General features: G+C 56.1%; 5 protein-coding genes across 5 annotated transcripts, besides 2 other annotated features; all 5 read right to left on the minus strand.

Annotated features, from left to right (window-relative positions):
- Positions 1–585: 585 nt before the first annotated feature.
- LPMP_100520 (zinc binding dehydrogenase-like protein) lies at positions 586–1,701 on the minus strand (the record flags this gene model as incomplete). The annotated part of the gene is made up of 1 exon (XM_010698472.1): positions 586–1,701. One exon carries the CDS (start codon positions 1,699–1,701, stop codon positions 586–588), a length of 1,116 nt encoding a protein of 371 aa, XP_010696774.1.
- A 779-nt stretch (positions 1,702–2,480) lies between these two features.
- On the minus strand, positions 2,481–3,920 carry LPMP_100530 (zinc-binding dehydrogenase-like protein; the record flags this gene model as incomplete). The annotated part of the gene is made up of 1 exon (XM_010698473.1): positions 2,481–3,920. The coding sequence occupies one exon, from the start codon at positions 3,918–3,920 to the stop codon at positions 2,481–2,483; it is 1,440 nt and encodes a 479-aa protein (XP_010696775.1).
- A 939-nt stretch (positions 3,921–4,859) lies between these two features.
- On the minus strand, positions 4,860–6,953 carry LPMP_100540 (hypothetical protein; the record flags this gene model as incomplete). The annotated part of the gene is made up of 1 exon (XM_010698474.1): positions 4,860–6,953. The coding sequence occupies one exon, from the start codon at positions 6,951–6,953 to the stop codon at positions 4,860–4,862; it is 2,094 nt and encodes a 697-aa protein (XP_010696776.1).
- A 629-nt stretch (positions 6,954–7,582) lies between these two features.
- Positions 7,583–8,386, minus strand: LPMP_100550 (hypothetical protein; the record flags this gene model as incomplete). The annotated part of the gene is made up of 1 exon (XM_010698475.1): positions 7,583–8,386. The coding sequence occupies one exon, from the start codon at positions 8,384–8,386 to the stop codon at positions 7,583–7,585; it is 804 nt and encodes a 267-aa protein (XP_010696777.1).
- A 295-nt stretch (positions 8,387–8,681) lies between these two features.
- On the minus strand, positions 8,682–10,469 carry LPMP_100560 (hypothetical protein; the record flags this gene model as incomplete). The annotated part of the gene is made up of 1 exon (XM_010698476.1): positions 8,682–10,469. One exon carries the CDS (start codon positions 10,467–10,469, stop codon positions 8,682–8,684), a length of 1,788 nt encoding a protein of 595 aa, XP_010696778.1.
- Positions 10,470–12,341: 1,872 nt separating this feature from the next.
- Positions 12,342–12,573: a repeat region.
- Positions 12,574–13,391: 818 nt separating this feature from the next.
- Positions 13,392–15,786: a repeat region.
- Positions 15,787–17,986: the final 2,200 nt, after the last annotated feature.

Here is a 17,986-nt window from a genome sequence, read left to right on the forward strand (position 1 = left end):
AGCCCAAACTCTTCTTAGCTCTCCGTAATCAGCCGATACACACACGCACGCACGCGTGCATCACTCGAGAGTAGAGCAGTAGCAGTTGGAAAAAGGGAGAAAAAAGAAGCAGCAGTGGGGAGTCTAGAGGATCGCTGGGATAACATGGGAGGCAACGGAAGAAGAAAAAATGAGAACAGAGAGAGAGAGATGCAACAGAGCGCCACATCAACGCACACAAACGGCAGGATGATACTACCCCTTGCACCTGTATTCCTGGCGAAGCTGGCGCAGATGCCTGTGCGTGTGTGTCCGTGTGCGTGCCACGTAAACCTTGGGCAATATCGTGGAGCCGTGCTTTGTGGAGTACTTCATTCCTGTGGTTTGAAGCGGTGCTTGGAGACGCTGCTACTTTACCAACAGAGCCCACAGCGAGTGCAACAGGGAAGGTGAGCGTAAAAATACAAAAGAGAAAGACAACAAAGCACAGTCAGTCCTGCGTCTATGTGCCATGTACTAGGTGAGGGACACGGTGCTCGATATGAGACAGCGATTTTGCGAGGCGAGATGGCCCCCCTCTCCTCCTGACTACGTCGTCATTCACTATCAAGATGACGCCACCTGCACAACAAGCTTCTTGTGGTTCACGTTCCCGGTCGCTGAGAGGTCAAGCGCCTCGGCGGCTTCAGCAAACGGTAGGACCTCCATGTCCAGACGAAAGGCGCCGCTCAGGTAGAGCTTCGCCACTTGGTCGCCGATGTACCGTAGCTGTGGCCGCGTCAACGGATGGTCATGCAGACCGTTCAGGAAGACGTAGTGCACTGACAGCTGACGACGGAACAGCACATCACTCTGGGGAATCAGCACTCCAGACAGCAGGCAGACGGCACCACCAAAACGAAGCGTGTCAGTGAAATTCTCCGCATCCTGCGTGTTGGTCACGGCGAGGTAGTAATCCACCCCATACCCTTCTGTCGCATCCAGGATTTGATCTATCATATCGAGGCCGTCGTGGTAGTTCAGCACATGATCTGCGCCGATGCTGCGCACGTAGTCTACGTTGCTCGGCGAGCAGGATGCAAACACGTAGAGCCCCATATGATGCGCCAGCTGCACAGCGGAGCTGCCCACGGCACCAGACGCGCCATCGACAAAGATGCTGCGGCCCGGCTCGATGCGCAGCTTGTCGAAGAGGGCAACATACACTGCCCACGTGGCGCATGGGATGGCCGCGGCTTCCTCATACGAGAACGACTTCGCCCCATCAGTCGGGATGGGAACCGCTACAGACTCCTCCATCACGGCGTACTCGCACAGGGAGCCGCCGTATGTCTTCGTCAGGCTCGAGTGGAACATGACCCGATCACTAACCTTCAACTCCGTCACCTTCTCGCCGACACTCTCGACTTCGCCGGCGCCGTCGACACCGACCACATACGGGTATGGGTAGTTCGGGGGCTTGCGATGCATCCCTTTGAACCCTGCAAGACCGCTGCCTGCAACACCAAGGCCAGAGCCAGAGGGGGAGAACATGAGCCGTTTCCAGTCGATTGGGTTGATGCTGGCTGCGTGCACCTTAACGCGAATTTGTGTAGGGCCCGGTGCTGGCACCGTCACATCCGACAGCTTCACCGCGTCTGTCGACCACTGCAAGGCTGGCTTCTCGACAGACCATCCCTTACACTTCACCGGCGCCACTTGTTTGCCCACATGCCCGGTCATCCTGTGACGGTATTTTCTTGTTTGCTTTTTTCGGTGTGGGGGAGGAGGCTGTAGTGAGCCCCACTATTTTGTACTGTTTCAGTTCGACAAATGGAAACCACAAATGTGCTGCGGTGAAGCCGTGCGAGCAGCCGCTTGAGAATCCGCAGAAAAGCGGCGCTGTAGAGACGCAGTTTACTCGCTCCTCCTTTTGGTCACCTCGCTTCGGATACCGAGTGGCGTGAGGGTGAAGAGAAAATGGCAAGAGAGGGAGAGAGAGTAGTAGTAGACGTGGGGGTGCTCATTCGGACGTCGAGGGGCACCACAGAGCAGGAGGGGCCGCATATAAGTCTGCGAGTGAGGGATACCCCCTTTCTTCACCTCAGCAAATCGCTTGGATGGAACTGGCGGTCGGTCTCCCCTTGCCCGCTAAAAAAAAAAAACACACACACACTCCTGCACACAGCCTCCCTTCGGTGGTTGGGCTTCCATCTCGAGAAGAGGACAGACTACGTTGTCATAACGGCAACTCGCCATGAAGTCCTTGATGCTTGCTGGGGTTAGAGGTGGTAATGCCACGAGAACACAGGAAAGGAGGCGCCAGAAGCACACCGCAGCGAGGCAAGAGCTCCCTTACTCCCCCACCGTCCTTGCACACGACTGCAAAGAAGAAAGGAAAGAAGGAAAAAGGTGAGGTACTGCACGATCACCCGCACAAACACGCCGCCATATCTGCCACGGACTCAACCCTGCACTTTTTGCATCGCAGCGACGAGGTAAAATGAAATGAGGTCGTTCCTCTACTCCGCTCCCCTCGATGCAGCCCCAGAGGCTACCGCAACCGCTGCTGCACCGGCAGCCTTTTGCATCTCTATTTGCTGATGTTGACGCTGAGCCTTTTCGTAGAGCTGAGCATGTCGGCGGCGCTGGCGCTCTTCTTGGTCCTCGTTTACGTGGAAGTTGGTTAGCACGATCTTGCCACGCCCGTGGCCTGATGCCACCACCTCCAGGGCATCCGTTGCTTGAACAAAGGGTACCTGCTCTACATTCACGCTGAAGGCACCCTGAATGTAAAGCTGCATTACCAGCTCACCCAAAGGCTTCAGCTGCATCCGTGCCAACGGGTCTTGATGTTGCAGCCCGAGAAATACATAGTGCACAGACAGCTGTCGTCGAAACACCATGTCACTACTTGGGGTAAACAAACCCGTCAAAACGCAGAGCGAGCCGCCGAGCCGCACTGTCTCGGAGTGTGCCTCCGCCATGGACGCATCAGCGCACTCGAGCAGGTAGTCCACTCCATAGCTGTCTGTGTACATGAGAATGTCCTTCACGACATCTGTGCGAGTATAATCAACGACGTAGTCGGCACCGAGGTTTTGGACATAACGCACGTTTGGTGTCGAGCAGCTCGCAATAACATAAAGCCCAAAGTAGTGAGCTAGCTGCACCGCCACGGAGCCGACGCCACCTGAGGCGCCGCTAATGAAAATCGACCGCTGCGTCTCTATCCTCAGCTTGTCGAAGAGCGCGATGTACGCAGTGGCGGCAGCGGCCGGCAACGACGCCGCTTCTACAAAGTCGATGAGGCGGCCGGGCATGAGTCCCCCGGTAGAGGGAAAAGGTGGCGAACACACAACCTCCGGCAGCTTCCACAGAATGTCACTATCCACCACGGCATACTGGCAAAAGGTACCGCCGCTTCCCTGCGTGAAATCAGCCAAGAAGGCAACGCGGTCACCCACATGGATGTCGCTGGCGCCGGCAGAGGCCAATGCCCCTGCAGAGTCGTCTTCCTCCCCATTTGACCCGGCAGCCCACCCAACGCTCTCCACGACACCAGCGCCCTCGATGCCTACCACGTACGGGAACTTAAACGGGGGTCTCGGGTGACGGGTTGTGTGGCGGCCTTTGCCCCTGGAGCCTACTTCAGGAGATCTGGGCAGCACAGCGGTGCGGTGAACATCAGTGGGGTTGACGCCAGCAGCGTAGACTTTCACCCGCACCTGGCGCGACTGCGGGACTGGAATCTCAATGTCAGACGAGTACACCACATTTCGGCGCGACCACGAGGGATCACCTTTTGGTGCTATCCAGCCAGCGCATAAAATCGGCTTTCCAGTGGTCTCAGCGAAGTCCAGGCTTGAAGGCTTCAGAGACGGCACGGGGACGTCAGGGAGAACATAGAAGGGCGGTGGTACTGGTACCGCACTTTTGTTCGCCGAGTTCTTACTCCCCATGGTATGTCCCGTAGAGCACCGTAGTGCACCTGTCTTGGCGCGCACAAAGAGCTGCGCGGAAACAACACTAAGCGGCAAGGCAACGAAAGGAGTAAGTGCGGTGGCGGCACGGTTTCCCAAGAGACGCGAGACGGCAGTGGGCAAAGAAGAAGAGGAGGACGGGGACGTAAAGCAGCGCCTAACGAAAAAGGCGCAGCTGGCTCACTTTCTGTCTTTCTTTTTCCTCCTCTCTTTCCCCTTTTCTCGGGTGTGCAGATGTGCAAAATAGAGAGAAGACTTCGATAAGAAGAAAAAAACAGAAATTGAGCCGAGCGGTCCTACGAGAGCATCACGCTCTGCCGTGTGCGTATGGGTGCTTGTTGCGTTGAGGTTTGAAGCACGACACTGACGAGCGCAGAGAGAGGGAGAGAGGGAGAGAGAAACAGAAGCGGCCAATGGGACGGGGTTGACCCGCAGCAAAGAACTGAGCAAAGTGCAGCGTTTCTGCCCTCCACAGCAGCAGTGCAGTGCGACACAACTCGTCCCAGGACAGCGAGGCATCGCCTCGCAGCAAAAGCACGAGGATGTACCTCTGAAAGAGAGCTGCTGTGAGTCGCTGCAGCTGCGCAAGAAGCGACTTGCCATTGGGCACAGTACGGACGTTTTCAAGTTAGTACACGTTTAAGTGCTTCCCCTCCGCCCTCCCTCACCCCCTTTCTTCGGCGCGTGCGTAGATTTTTTTCTATTGGTAAATACACGTCAGGAAAGGCACAACGTCCCCCACGGTAGTCTTCAACACGGAATACCACGAATCTGCATCATTAGAACCATTCAAGACATGAGCCGGGAAAGACAGGAGTGCCACCCAGCGTGCCCATCTGCGATTGGAGCCTTTCACACAAGAGTGGCGCCCATGCGCCGGCTACGCTATGGCCGGCGTCACAGGTAACCTTTCTTCTCTCACTCCCCGGTAGCAGTGGTGACGCCGCAGCCTTGATCCTCCGTCTGGTTGTCCTCGCGCGGCCGCTTCGCCACGTTGACATAGGTCGAAGCGCTTGCTTTCGGCAACAACTCCCTGAGAGTAATCTGCTTCGTCCTGGGGGCCGCAGTCTCCGCCTTCGCCTCGCCTGAGCTAGGCGGAGACGGCCTCGGGTGTCTCGTCTCTTCGACAGCCTCCGACAGTGTCACAGGCGCCTGCTCAGTCCCATCGCCGGATTCACCTACCTTGGCAGAAGCGTCATCAGCGGTCTCAGCAGCACGTTCAACTGAGGACTCTGCGATGTCGTTGTTATCAGTGTCATTGTCCGCATCCTCGCCTTCATCCTCATTTTTGCCCGTCCAGTCACCTGTCCTGGCTCTGGTGCTGCTGTCCCCCAGAGGCTTCGGCTTCGAAGAGGCAACGCGTACAAAGAGCCGCTCATCAGTGGGAGACCACGGCTCATCCCGCAGGACGAGCGAACGGTGACGTCGCTCGTAGAAGCGCCTGATGGTCCGCTCAATCTCGGCCCTCGCGACTCCGACGCAGAGCTGCTGCTGCTTCAAGGCATCGAGTATCATCCTGGTCGAAACTTTGCTGTTGGCTGCAACGATTGTGTGCAGTGCCTTGAGCTCCGTATCCGTCATTTCGCGTCGGTTCTTCAGTGCGGCCTCCATCAAGCCACGCTGCCGCTTTGCCTCCCTCTCCTCCACGCTCAGGCCCTCGTCCCCACTAGCCGGGATGTCAGCACGCCCGCTTGCGAATGCGCTCAGCTCATTCTCCAAGAGCTTAGCGAAGTACGTCGCGTTTAGAGAGGCAAAGCGCTCTAACTCGTCAAAGCCTCGAAGTGGGTGCTCATCGGTGGGAATGCCAACAAACGGTCCACTGTAGGACGGCACGAGTTTGTTTTTGTTGCGCAGTCGCCAGAGGCGACGCTGCCGTGCCTCCATAATTTTGTGCTGGATGTCGTAGTCGGAGTCCTCTTCGTCGTCGTTGATGAACTCTAAGTCGCTGCTGTCGAGAGAGTCCAAGTCAGCGTCCTTGTCTAAGTCACTCGAAGAAGACGCGGCGATATCCTCATCACCCTCCATGACGTCCCAGTCATCGCCCGAGTCGTACTCGTAATCCATGTTTGACAAGCGAGGAATGCCGCTCCGCAGCGGAAACCGACCCATCTGCAGCAGCTCCACCTCGTTCAAGTTGCCCTCCTGCAAATGGTTGTAGGTGCCGAAGTAGGGCGGACGGGACTGGCACGGATTGTACCCGATGGCGAAGAAACCAGCGAACACGACCTCGTTGTCGAACGACGCATATGGGTCGCAAACGACCGTGTGGAAAGCGCAGCCACACTGGCGCAAGAGGTCGCGCAGTGGCACCTCTTGCGCATTTGAAGCCTCAATCATGGCGTTGAAGTCGCGCACACACACCTTCGCCTTCGAAGGCGCGCCTTCATCGAAGTGCATGGGCGGGTGAAGCAGAGAGGACTCTTTTTCCATCATGTGATTCCTGCTATTCTCTGGGTCTCGCCGTGCGCCGCCCTGCATCGCGTGAGAGGAAAGGTTCACAACCGAGGCCTCCTCCGTATTGCCCGAAAATTTTTCTTCCGCCCTCACCCAAAATTGCAGCGCAGCAGGAGCAACGCGTTTGTCCTGAACAAACAGGGAGAATAACCTGTTCTTGTTGCTCTCCACCTTGACAGTGCTGCTCAGGAAACCAAAAAGAGCGAGGCTGTTCGAGGCCTCTTTCGGCACTTTAAGAACTGCCTTCTCTAGCTCGCGTGCTTTCTGCCTCGCTTCCTTTTCGGACTCCTGCTCCTCCTCCCGCGCCTTTCGACGTGCTTCCCTTTCAGCTTCCTTTTCCGCCTTTCGTGCGTCACGCTCCGTGTCTTTCAAGATCCGACGGTGCTCCTTTTCATCATCGTAGATGACTTTACGCACCTCAAGCTCTGACTTAATTAAGGCCGCGTCTTCTTCCTTCATCCGCCGGCGTGCCTCCTTCTCCGCCTCCCGCTCAGCCTTACGGGCATCGCGAGCCTTCTTCTCAGGTGAGAATACGTGTCTGAGGGAGGCAAGCGGCATGTCATCCTCCTCTGCCACCGTACCGTTCGCCCTCTCTACCGATGACTCGGTAAGAAACTTGGTCCTTTGTCCTCCATTTTCCGCCAGCTGCTGCGGTTCTGGTCCTGAAGAACTGTGGCACACCTCTGAGTTGCTGCTTACGACCACGGAATGATCCCCCGGCTCCTGTGATGGCGCATTGTTCTTGAGGCGTTGCAGCAAAGCTAGCGCCTCGTCGATACGGCTCGGGTCTATGTTTTTTAGCAATTCGGTGATGTTGTCCATTTATTGTTATCCTCCTTCTATGACGGCTGGAGCAGAACCAATAGCAGCACAAGTAGAGTGAGAAAGGGCAGATGTAAAGAGAGAGAGAACAATGCCCACGCAGAATGTCTCAGAAAACGAGCACTGGAGTCGAAAAAAAAAAAATAGAGCAAACAATGATGCTATCGCGGTAGGTTCTAGTATCGTCACAACATATTTTCATCGAAAGCTTGTAAACATCCAGGACCACTATTCAGTTGGCTCCATCAAAGAAGAAAAGTGAAGTGTCCTTCCGCACCGCGCGCGCTTTTTACATGTTGCCAGATTTCAAGAGTATAATAAGAAGAGAGAGGACACTACTACCCTTGACGACCAGGTTAGCACGGCTATTGGACATGAATGAAGCAGTTCAAAAAAGCGTCTTCCTTCACTACATCGTCGTTCACACCCTTGACAAAAAAGCACAAGTCCCGGAACTCTTTTGGGGTCAGACTTTGCGTGGCGGCGCTCTCGGTTTGCGCGTTCGTCAAAAGTCCCTCCAGCTGCTCCACAGCAACGCACCGAGTACATGTCCCATTCGCAGTCACCATCACCATCCTCCCACTCGCTTCCCAAATCGTGTTGAAACAGGAGCGAATGTCACCTTCCGTAGCCCTGCACACCACCGAAGAGACGCGATCTGTGAATCGGGGATGGGGACAGGCGAGCACCTGAGGGTCGTATGCCAGGACGCGGGTGTGGAGCAACTCCACTAAGAGAGCGTGTAGCTTTTCACGGTCGGCAAAATTTCCTAGACCTTGTATCGGCTCCATCTGGTAGACCGTATCATTTTCCTGAGATAGGCATTGAGGATCCTGCGCAATCATTGCCGTGATTTGATCAATCTGGTCATCAGTCAAGCAAAGACCCAGAGACTGAAAGATGCCTGGCACTTTGATAAGCGAAATCGGGTCTTCGCGGTGGCCATCCCGCTGCGGTGACGATACGTCGACAGTGTTCGCCATGATCGCCCTATCAGCTGCCGCCCTATAGGTATCAAGGACTTTCTTGCGCGCCACCTTGGGAATGTATACTGTCTCATCCAGTTGCTGACGATACGCAGCATCCGGATCGGGTACAATCTTTGCGGGCTTCTTGCCACCCTTCTTCTTCCCCCTCCCCTTCTGGGAAGGCTTTACCAAAGACGGCATTCTGCTCCGTAAGAAGTGAAGAACCCACAGATCCACATGAAGTAAAAAGCGTGAGATATTGTGAAAAATTAAAAAGCTTGATGTAATCAGTCAAGCTTCGAAAGCGTGCCCAGGTGTTTGGGCTCTCAAAGGGAGAGACCAGAGAAGACCGTCCTTCAGTACCCGCCACAACGATCGCCGACACGCCGCAGTCATCGGTTACCGCATCTTACACTTTGCTTGTCGCTATGAAACAGCTCACGGGGTTCGTGGCAATGGCATTATCTACAAGAAAAGATACAATCGAAGAGCAACCCTAGCCATGTGCCTTGTCCGATGTGAAAAACTTTTGTACCATATGCTCGCCCTTTTTCACCGCCATTTCAGCGTACGTACCGACTTTCGATGGTCTCACAATATCGACCGAGTCCCGCAACAAAGCGGTAGCGCCGTACGTGCCCTGAAGCTTGTTCGCCAGAAAGAAAAGCTCTCCATCCTCGAGAAAGGCGATGAGATATGGTGCTGCCTCAGCAAAAATGTTGAAGTCGGGCAGCAGCTTTCGACCCAGGCCCTCCCCCACAATCACTGAGAGAACGAGTGAAGCAAAGTTGCCGTCCAAAGGAATGTGATTCTCACGGACCGTCTCCATTATCTTTCCCAGGACAGTGCCAATCTGGACTTTACTGAGCCGGAAGCCTGCCGCTTCAGGAGAAACCAAGTCAAAGACCTGCTTCATCTGTTGCTTGAACCTCTCCCTGTTTACCGGATCCTGTGCATCTCTCATGGAGTGAGGCAAACGATCAATCATTAGATCCGCACCGAGCTCACCATCACCGCAAGCCACAGCGGCAAAGAGCGAGATGAAGTTGTTGCGCTCGTCCCTGGAAAGGGTCGTGACAAGACCAGTATCGAGAACCACGACCTCGAACCGCAGCTTTCGCTTGCCGTCAGGGTAGTACTGCCGAACACCATCCGTCTTATTTGTGCGCAAAAAAACGTTTCCGGGGTGCAAATCTGAGTGCACAAAGTTGTCCTCAAAGAGCATCTTGAAAAACATGTGACACCCCAGCTCCGCCACACCTCTGTATTCTTCGCTGTACATAACATTGTGCAGCGGCACACCCTCTTCAAATGTTTCGAAGAGCACGTCTTCCGTAGACAGAGACATCAGTGGTGTGGGGAAAATAACACCGTTGAAGCTGCGGAAGTTGTACCTGAACTGCATCAAATTATCGGCTTCAACTAGCAGATTGAGCTGAGACCGAACCAGTGAAGAGAACTCGCTGATGCTCGCATCCAAATTAAAGTAGCGCAGGCCGGGAATAATTCTGTTTCCGACCCAAACAAAAAGACGCATAGCTGCCAGGTCGGCCGACACCTGTTCGCGTATGTGAGGGTGTGTGACCTTGAGAGCGAGTTCCGTCCCAGCTGGTATGCCGTCAATGCTCTCGCGGAGCTTCGCTCGGTGTATTTGTGCAATGCTACCACTTTTGATTGGAACCTTTTCAATCTCGGAGATGTAGCGAAGGGCATTGTGCCCTTTGCAAGTTCCGTCGGTGAACACCCTGCGGAGAGACTTCTCGGTGTGCGACCACTTGTGCGGCTCGGTACTGTCATACAGCTTTTCAAGCATCTTACACATTTGATTGGGGAAAAAGTCAGGACGCGTTGCCATCCACTGCCCAAATTTGATGTAGCTCGGTCCCATTGATGAGAGGAAGGCAAGCATCTTTTCATAAAATATTTGTTCAGGGCACAGCCCCAAGCTGTACGTGAGAAACCCGTACCACAGAACAGGAACGCACCCTACAAAAAGCAGCACGACTCGGTACGCAACGTAGAAGAAAAACACCACTTTTGGCATAGACCGCACCTCCGGCAGCAAGCCATCGCCCATTGATGTCCCAGCGACGTAAAGCTTTGTTCTCCTCACCGGCATTGGCATCCTCCTACGCTGGTCTTCGCGCAGATACTCCGGAAGAAAAAACTTGCTGTAGCAACCATACAACCCAAGGCCGCAACACCCGGTGGCTACTGCACCAAATATGCGCACCTGACGGCGACTGAGGGCCGTCACCCTCCGTCGCATATCGGTCCCGGACATCAGCAGAAAGCACCTCTAATGTGGGGAACTGCGTAGAATAAAGTTGACAAGAAAAAGAATGTGGGGAGAACACATGATGGAACAAAGGTGCATTTAGCTCCCCTCGAAGCCTTATTTCGATATATTCAGGTGATTCTTCGCTCTGGTAGTGGCCTGCTAGTGCTAGGTGTGGTAGATTTCGGTTTGATTGGCCCCTTTGATTAGCTCTTGTATTGCATTCCACGCTACCTCCTTCAGTCAAAGTGCAACATAAAGGTGTTAGAAATAGATCACCGACAGAAATATATCGAAAAAACTGCTTGTTTCAAACCTGAGCAAGAAGTTGCAAAGAACACCTTGGGAATCTCCCATTTGCTCCCCGGAGGTACTTGCAACACAGAGTTGCTAGCACTCCAGAACTATCCTTATGCTTGCTGTACAGAGTGAAAGACTACTCCACTAACTCATAGTCCATGAAACAATGCGCTTGAGGAGACTCGGCGGAGTATTTTCCCGTCACCTTTCCCTCTAGATGCTGTCTTTTGCCATCTGAAACCTCTTCGCAATAAACATACATTTGGGTGTTTTGTTTGTTTGCCTCTTTGCGTGCCTCTGCGTACTCACTTCTCTCGTTTTTCTCCGTATTTCTTTTTTTTTTCAGACCACTCAACAAGGACTCATCCCTGGTCCTCGATATCTATGAACTGACTTCAAGCGATAGGAAAAAAGCTGAGTCTCCTCTTTTCCAGTCAAGGCTATTGTGAGTATATATATAGCGTTGAAGCCCATCAGTCGTTCAGCTATGCCTTCCACTGCCCTGTGCCGATGTTCACACTCTGTAAGCTTCATCTCCTCAATCCAGTCCGAAAAGTCCGCTATGACTTGAGACTTGGCTGCAAAGGCATGTCGCCCACAGCCTGTGTCGTAGAGCAGAACCTCAGGAGAGTTAGTCGAAACCCCAAAACACCTGCCACCATATAAAGCATCTAAAGTAGCAAAAAAAAAAAAAGAAATATCGTGCTCGGGTCAACGAGAATCGCAAAAGAGTCAGCAACGGAACACACAGCTTCTGGTAGGCCCGCCATATGTTGGCTACGCAAAATCACACTGTGGTGCAAGTTTCTCCCTTCCTAATTTCAACCTAGGTAATGCCTTCCTGGGTTTAGAGGGAATCTCTGCGAGGGTATCACAAAAAGTGCTTGATAGCGTTTCCTCTTTAGACCCCTTTCCGGTTTCTCAGATAGCCTAGCAGGAAAACTCCAGAGGGATTCCAGCGACATCGGTTTCTGAGAGTTGTCATTTGTGCGACATTTCACAAGTGACACCAACCAGCAACCACTACCATAATCCTCTATTCTGGCTACACAAAAAATACCCTCCTTCAAAGCTGACAGCACATTCTCGTACATTTCGAAAGTGTTATTCTCCACTTTGAGAGCTTTGGCTAACTACCATGTCTCCCTTTGAGCCAAAATGTCAATCTGGCTCAAATGATGCACCACTTAGCGCAGGAAGTCAAATAATCCGCGCCACAGCATTCCTCAGTTCTCTCAGCACAGTCAAAGGCAACACCAAATATCGGAATTACCTCCAAACCGTAAACAGACTGAAGCCCACAAAACAAGTAGGGCATGTCGAGTCCCTTTCGCTGTGAGAAACCTGCACATTCCAGAGCCCACCCCTCGCAATATCATTGCACACATACACGCCCACGTGAAAGCCTTTCCCCCGTTCACTTTGGCCCGTTGTAAAAAGGTACTCGGCCACGCAGAAAGCTTACAGCGGAAGTGCTGCTCATAATACTGGCACTATTTTTCAATACCCCGCAGCACAGCCTACACCGCCCGTGCTCTGCACGGATCTGCGTGCGCTTTCTCCCATCAAACGTGTCCTTCTACCAGGAACTACTCGACAAACATACACCCATACAACCACTCTTCACCCACCACCCTTTTACTACCCCTGAACCCCTGCCCTGCGGAACAAACCGTCGTGCCGCAGAATCGGGCCATGGGTCCGACAGGATCTTCTCGTCCCCCCCCCCCGCCCCTTCTTCGGGCGCACGCTGCGCTATCGCATCGCGCAGACCCCGGCGGGTTCCGTCCCCTGTTCCGGGCGGGTTGCGGTGGGGGGCCATGCTCGGGGGCGAGCGTGGGCCCGGGGGAGGGCCGGCCAACCCCGCGCCAGGGCCCCCGCAGAGCACGCGCCCCGCCGCTCCAAGCCGCCGCAGCCCGACGTAGAAAAAGCCGCACGCACGCGCCTTTTGGATGAAAGACGCGGGCCCCCGCGGCCCCCCCTTGCAAACCACCCCGCCCCTATCTCCGCACGCCTTCCGCCGACGGGGCGCGCCATGGCGGCGCTCACTTTTTCAACCACGGGCCGGCCGCGGCGAACCGACCCCGGAAAGACCCGCAACCCACACGCCATTTCCGGCATCCCCACGAAGGCCTGGCGCCGGCGCCGGCCTAGCGGGACCCACCGGGCGCGACGTTTTGCAGCCCGCCGCAGCCCCGCAGCCGAGAACGTTTCGACTCGGCGCGGAAGCGCCAAACCCAACCCCTGACCCCTTGCGATCGCACAAGCAAACGCAAAAAGCCTAAGAAAGGTTAAAAAGCACGCGCCGCCCGCAGCCGAAACGGATCTTTACCCCCTCGGGGGGCGAGGCTCTCGCAATGTTTTTCCAACACCCGGAAGGCACCCGGAAACACAGCGTTCCCCAGCGCCTGCAAAAACCGGGGCGGCGGCGCGGCAATATTTGCGCACCAGAAAGAAGAAGCGCGACCCCGAAAAATCCCATGGAAGCCGCGGGCCGGGGACCTGCCCGCGAGGGAATCCCGCCGGGATGGTCTGCTGCGGCGTCGTTCTTGGGACCGGGGGTATTTTGCATGCCCCCAAAGCCCTGGCCACAGCGGGCACCCGCCGCCCCACAGGAACCCAACCCCGCCCCCCACCCCGGCCTCCACCGCAGAGCAGCCAGACACCGCCGACCAGCCCAGGCCTTGTTTGGCGATGCGGGCCTCATTCTTGAGAACGCACAAGGCATGCCAGCATATTTCCAGGGCAGCACAGAAAGCGCGCTGGACTTGGCGTTTCCCAGGGGGTCATGGCGGCCAGCCGGCGTGCCAACCGCCATGAACGATAGAAAGCGCAAGTTTCCTACTTATGCCGTCACTCTGTTTCGCGAAACCCCACTTAGCCCGTCAACAAGAACATTCCCTAGACCATTTTGCCGCCGGAAAGGAGCAAAGCGAGGACATTTCGGTACAGAGGTGCAAAAAGCTACGAGACCCTTGGGCCAAGTCAGCCTGGACGAGCACAAAGCGTCGTCCAGCTCTTCCTTTCTGCGCACTGCCAAGTGCAGTCGTCCACATGGCTGTCGGGCTTGCGGGGTCGTGCGATGGGCCGCCGGGGCGCGCGCCGCGGACGGGCAGGCCGCAGATACACAACCAGGCCAGTATTCCAACCCGAACAACCACACCTTGCGCACACACAAATTATGCAAGCATGAGGGAACCACGTCATCAGGCAAGCCCTCAAGGAGACCTGGCATCGACGGATATCAAAGGCCGATCCCGGCTACTCTGCTCCATTGTTGGTGCTGCGAACGGTGGGCGTTGCAAAAACTTCCCCCCAGTTCATCAGGCGCCCCCCACCGCTGACGGACGCCCTAAATACACCATTGGTTGCAAGCACCGCTTGCTTGCGCAAACCCCATTGCACCGCCAAGCCAATCCCTCCAGCCCCCTGACATTTTCAGCATCGCCGCCCACTACTTTTCCCTTCCGGGCCATGATTACGCTTGGGTCAATGCCTTTCCCGATTCCAGAGGCCCCTGCACCCGAGCCCTCCCATCACCCCCCTCCTTTCCGCCCACTCCGCTGCCACACAAAGGCAACCGGCCACACCGCCCTCTTCCCTGTCCCCTCTTAAAGGCACACCGAGCACGTGCGCTCGCTCTTTTCTTTCCGCCCCGCTGGGGTATGGCGTAACGGCAAATTGGATGAAGACAAAGAGGCGAGAGGGGGCGGATCGCCTGCCCTCGGGCGAAGGCCTCGAGGCAGCCGGGCAGCAGGGCCGGATGGCATCTTCAACGAGGTGCTGCACCACCTTCCCCATAAGGCCAAAGCGCACCCTTCAGCCCCCGCTAACTGGATGCGGATCGCCCACTTTGTTCCTCAACAGCGGAAGAACGCGCACGTTTCACCGCCACCAAAACCCGGGAAGCCACCAGAACAACCTCCGCCGCACAGGCCAATTAGCCCCACCTCTTGCGTCTCCAAACTTATGCGGCACTTGGCGTTGGCGCGCTTATTTCATGCGCGGCAGCCCCATCTATGACAACATGCGCATGGGCGTGGCTGCGCCACGAAAATGGTGCTTTCCAGGATCACGGACACGGTCGAGATGCATAGAAATATCCATTACCACGTGATCGGCAAGCGCCCGAGTAGGGAGCAGCAAGCAACCCACCGAGCAATGTGGATGCTGATGATCCTGGAAGATTTTAGCGAAGCCTTCAACAGTATGGATCCCTCGATTCCCGCAAAGAGACCACAGAGTTTCCCCGGCACCTGCTTTTGAAGCACTGGCTCCGAAGCTTCCTTGCACACCGCTATGCGCAGGCAAAGCTTGGAAACCGATTGGGCAAACAATATGCCCTAAAGGCTGGTGGCCCCAAGGCACCGTTCTTGCACCACAGCCATTCCCTCAGCAAGCCACCCCTCTCCCAGAGTTGTTGGTAACACGATTTCCTTACGCACAGATCGGCATGTACGCAGAGGACCTGGCCATCACCATTCCATGTCGTGGGCAGAATTCTGACGTAAGGATCGGCAACAAGGTCCTTGGAAAAGTGGAAGCGCGATCGAAAGAGAGCGGCATGTGGATAAATCCGCAAAAAGGCGAAGCCCTGTTTCGCAGACCCCAAGCCACACGGACGAAGAGAAGGTGATCGACTCGCTTCCCCTCGGAGGGCGCGGGGTCCCTGTTTCCCTGTTGGGTGGAGACAAGAATCCCGGGCTTCTTGCTCTTCAACGGGGAACTCGAGCCAAACACAGAGCCAATGCGACACATGGGCAAAAGCAAGTAGGACCGCAGGGGGTGCGGTTGTGTCGTGTTGAAAACCGCCGGTTTTGACCCTCGCCGAACGATATGAGGTAATTTCTCCCTGACCTAGGTGGCCCCAAGCTTTCGTATGGTTCTGCAGCTGGATGGGGGCAGTGGGGGACACGGAAAACCCCAAATTGATTAGCTGGCGCGCTCGTACCCACCGGCTTGCCACTGGTCTTCCCCATGCTTGCGATAAGGACCTGCGCTGTTGCTATACGGCCCCCTTTCCCTGCACATCAAAGTGCCGCGAAGAGGGTTAATGCCCTAAGGCCATCCGGGTGTGCAGAGGCTGGGTGGGCCGCCGGCCATCGCCGGGGGCCTCGCTGCCAAAGCCCCGCCCCCGCCCCCCTCCCGGGCGGGGCTGCCCTGACCACCACCCGCACCCCCCTGGCGCTGCGCGTGCCCGTTGCATTGATTTACCTTTGGGCCATTCACACATTGTGATGAAGGGTGGCCTTGCTATTGTAAAACACGTCGCCTCTATGGACGCCCTTTGTTGTTTCCCTATAGCACCCTACGCCACAGCTTTGGACGGAGGAGCTGGCAGCGCCCAGTGATGCCCGGCGGCCACCGCCATCCTGCCATCAAACCCTTTTGGCACGAGTTCCCGACGAACCATCGCCGAGGACTGTGGCCCCCTGGCCAGCAGCCGCTAGGTGGAGAGCATTGCTATGCGCAGAGGTCTTCAGAAGATCCTTCCCATTGCGGAGATTGTGCCGAGAGAAGGGCGGTTGCTTCTTCACGTGGCCGATAAACGATTCCTTCTGGCTGCTCTAGAAGGTCGGTTGCACCAAACCTCTGCAGTTGAGGGGGAAATCTGGTCCTGCCTACTATTCTTGGTGAAAAGCGGATGGGGAATTCGCCCCCGGTTTTGTATGCACACGCAGGGGTTCCTTTCAACGAGGTGGCCAACACAGCCGCGGTGAAAGGGATAGCTGAAGGTCTCTATGCCTCACCCCAAAATCAATCCTGCCTGCATCATTGGCCTTCGCTCCTTCCCGAAGAGTGCTGGTTAACGAACGGAAGGCGCAACTAAAGGGGGTTCGCGTCGCTTCCACTTGTCTGGCGATCGTTCTTCCGACCCGTCCCCGCTGGATCTGTTGGAAAGGGGGCCCTAGTTTGATCGGGGGAAGTGGAATTGTCGAGAGTTTTCTGCAATGAACACCCTCGCTTCTGCTGGCTTTTCTGGGCTGGGAAAGGCTGCGGCTTTGCGCGGTACGCCGTCAGCTGGGAATGCGGTGCCGGGAAATCCCCGCGGGGTTTCGGGAACATGCCCCTTCCGTGAAATTGCCATGGGCGGCTGCCAGGGTGTTGGGGGGCCGCGCTGCGCCCGCGTGTGGTGGCGGGCCTTCCCCGGGGGCGGGGTTTGCGCGTGCCTGTTCTGGGGAAGCGCCCTCGCCCCAGGGTTTTGCGAGGGGGGCCGGGCGGCGCGGCGCCCCCCCGCCCCCGGCATGTTTCGGGCCGGCCCCCTCCCCGCGGCGATCCCGGTTTTTCCCCGACCGTGTTGTTTATGGGGTCTTTAGTTTTTTTGTCTCAGGGGTGCGCGCTTTCTGCAACGTGGATTATGTTGTTTTGAATGATCCTCATTTAGCCACTGAAAACGCACTTTCGTTTTTCCGCGGTGGCTTTGCACTTATGGGCGGATGTGTGCAAACCCTTTCCGTGTTACTGGCGCATCTGCTTCTGCTGTGTTCTCTGGCCGCCTTGTTTTTTTTTTTGCGCGCGGCCTGCACCTCCAGGTCTCCGTGTTTTGTCGCTTTTCGCCTTTTGCGCTTTCTGTGGAGGAGGGGGGGGTGGTTGTGTGCTTTTCTCTCTCGGCGGGCCCCGGGGAGCGGCTTTTTTTTTCCCCGCCTCAGGCGGCGGGCGCCACTTTCGAGGCTTTGCGTTCTGCGCGCTTTCCTTGCGTTGGCCAATGTGTTTCCTTGTCGCTCTGCACTCGCGCTCTTTTGGTTGCTTCTCCATGAACTTTCTCAAGACTGCGGCGGCGTCCGCCAGATTTGCTCTATGTCTTGTATGCCCTCTTTGGCCTCGCTTTTGTCGTTGCCGTGTGCGTTGCGTTCGTGGCCTGCTGCCTTGTCGCTTTGTGGTTTGTCGCGCGCGTTTCGTGGCTTTTCATTGCTTGCCTGCGTGTTCTTCAGCATGCAAACTCTTCCCCAGTGTGCTTGCCGTGTCCCCCTTTGGTGTGCGTTTGGGATCCTCGGGGTGGCCTGGTGGGTCTCGCTGGGTCTTGGCAAAACCGCCGCCGGGCTGCAGGGGCGCGTGAAAACCTGGGGTGCCTCGCGTGGCGCCCGTTCTGGGGTGGGGCTGCGCGGGTGGTGGCTGTGGCCGCGCACTCTTTGCCGTATGCGCTGCTGCGGTGGAACGTGCCCTTGTGTCGTCCTCCCGAATGGAGCTAGCTCGGGCCCCGTCCCTTTCGAATCTTCAAACCC

The sequence above is a fragment of the Leishmania panamensis genome (genome assembly GCF_000755165.1).
Source record: "Leishmania panamensis strain MHOM/PA/94/PSC-1 chromosome 10 sequence".
NCBI classification, from domain to species: domain Eukaryota; phylum Euglenozoa; class Kinetoplastea; order Trypanosomatida; family Trypanosomatidae; genus Leishmania; species Leishmania panamensis.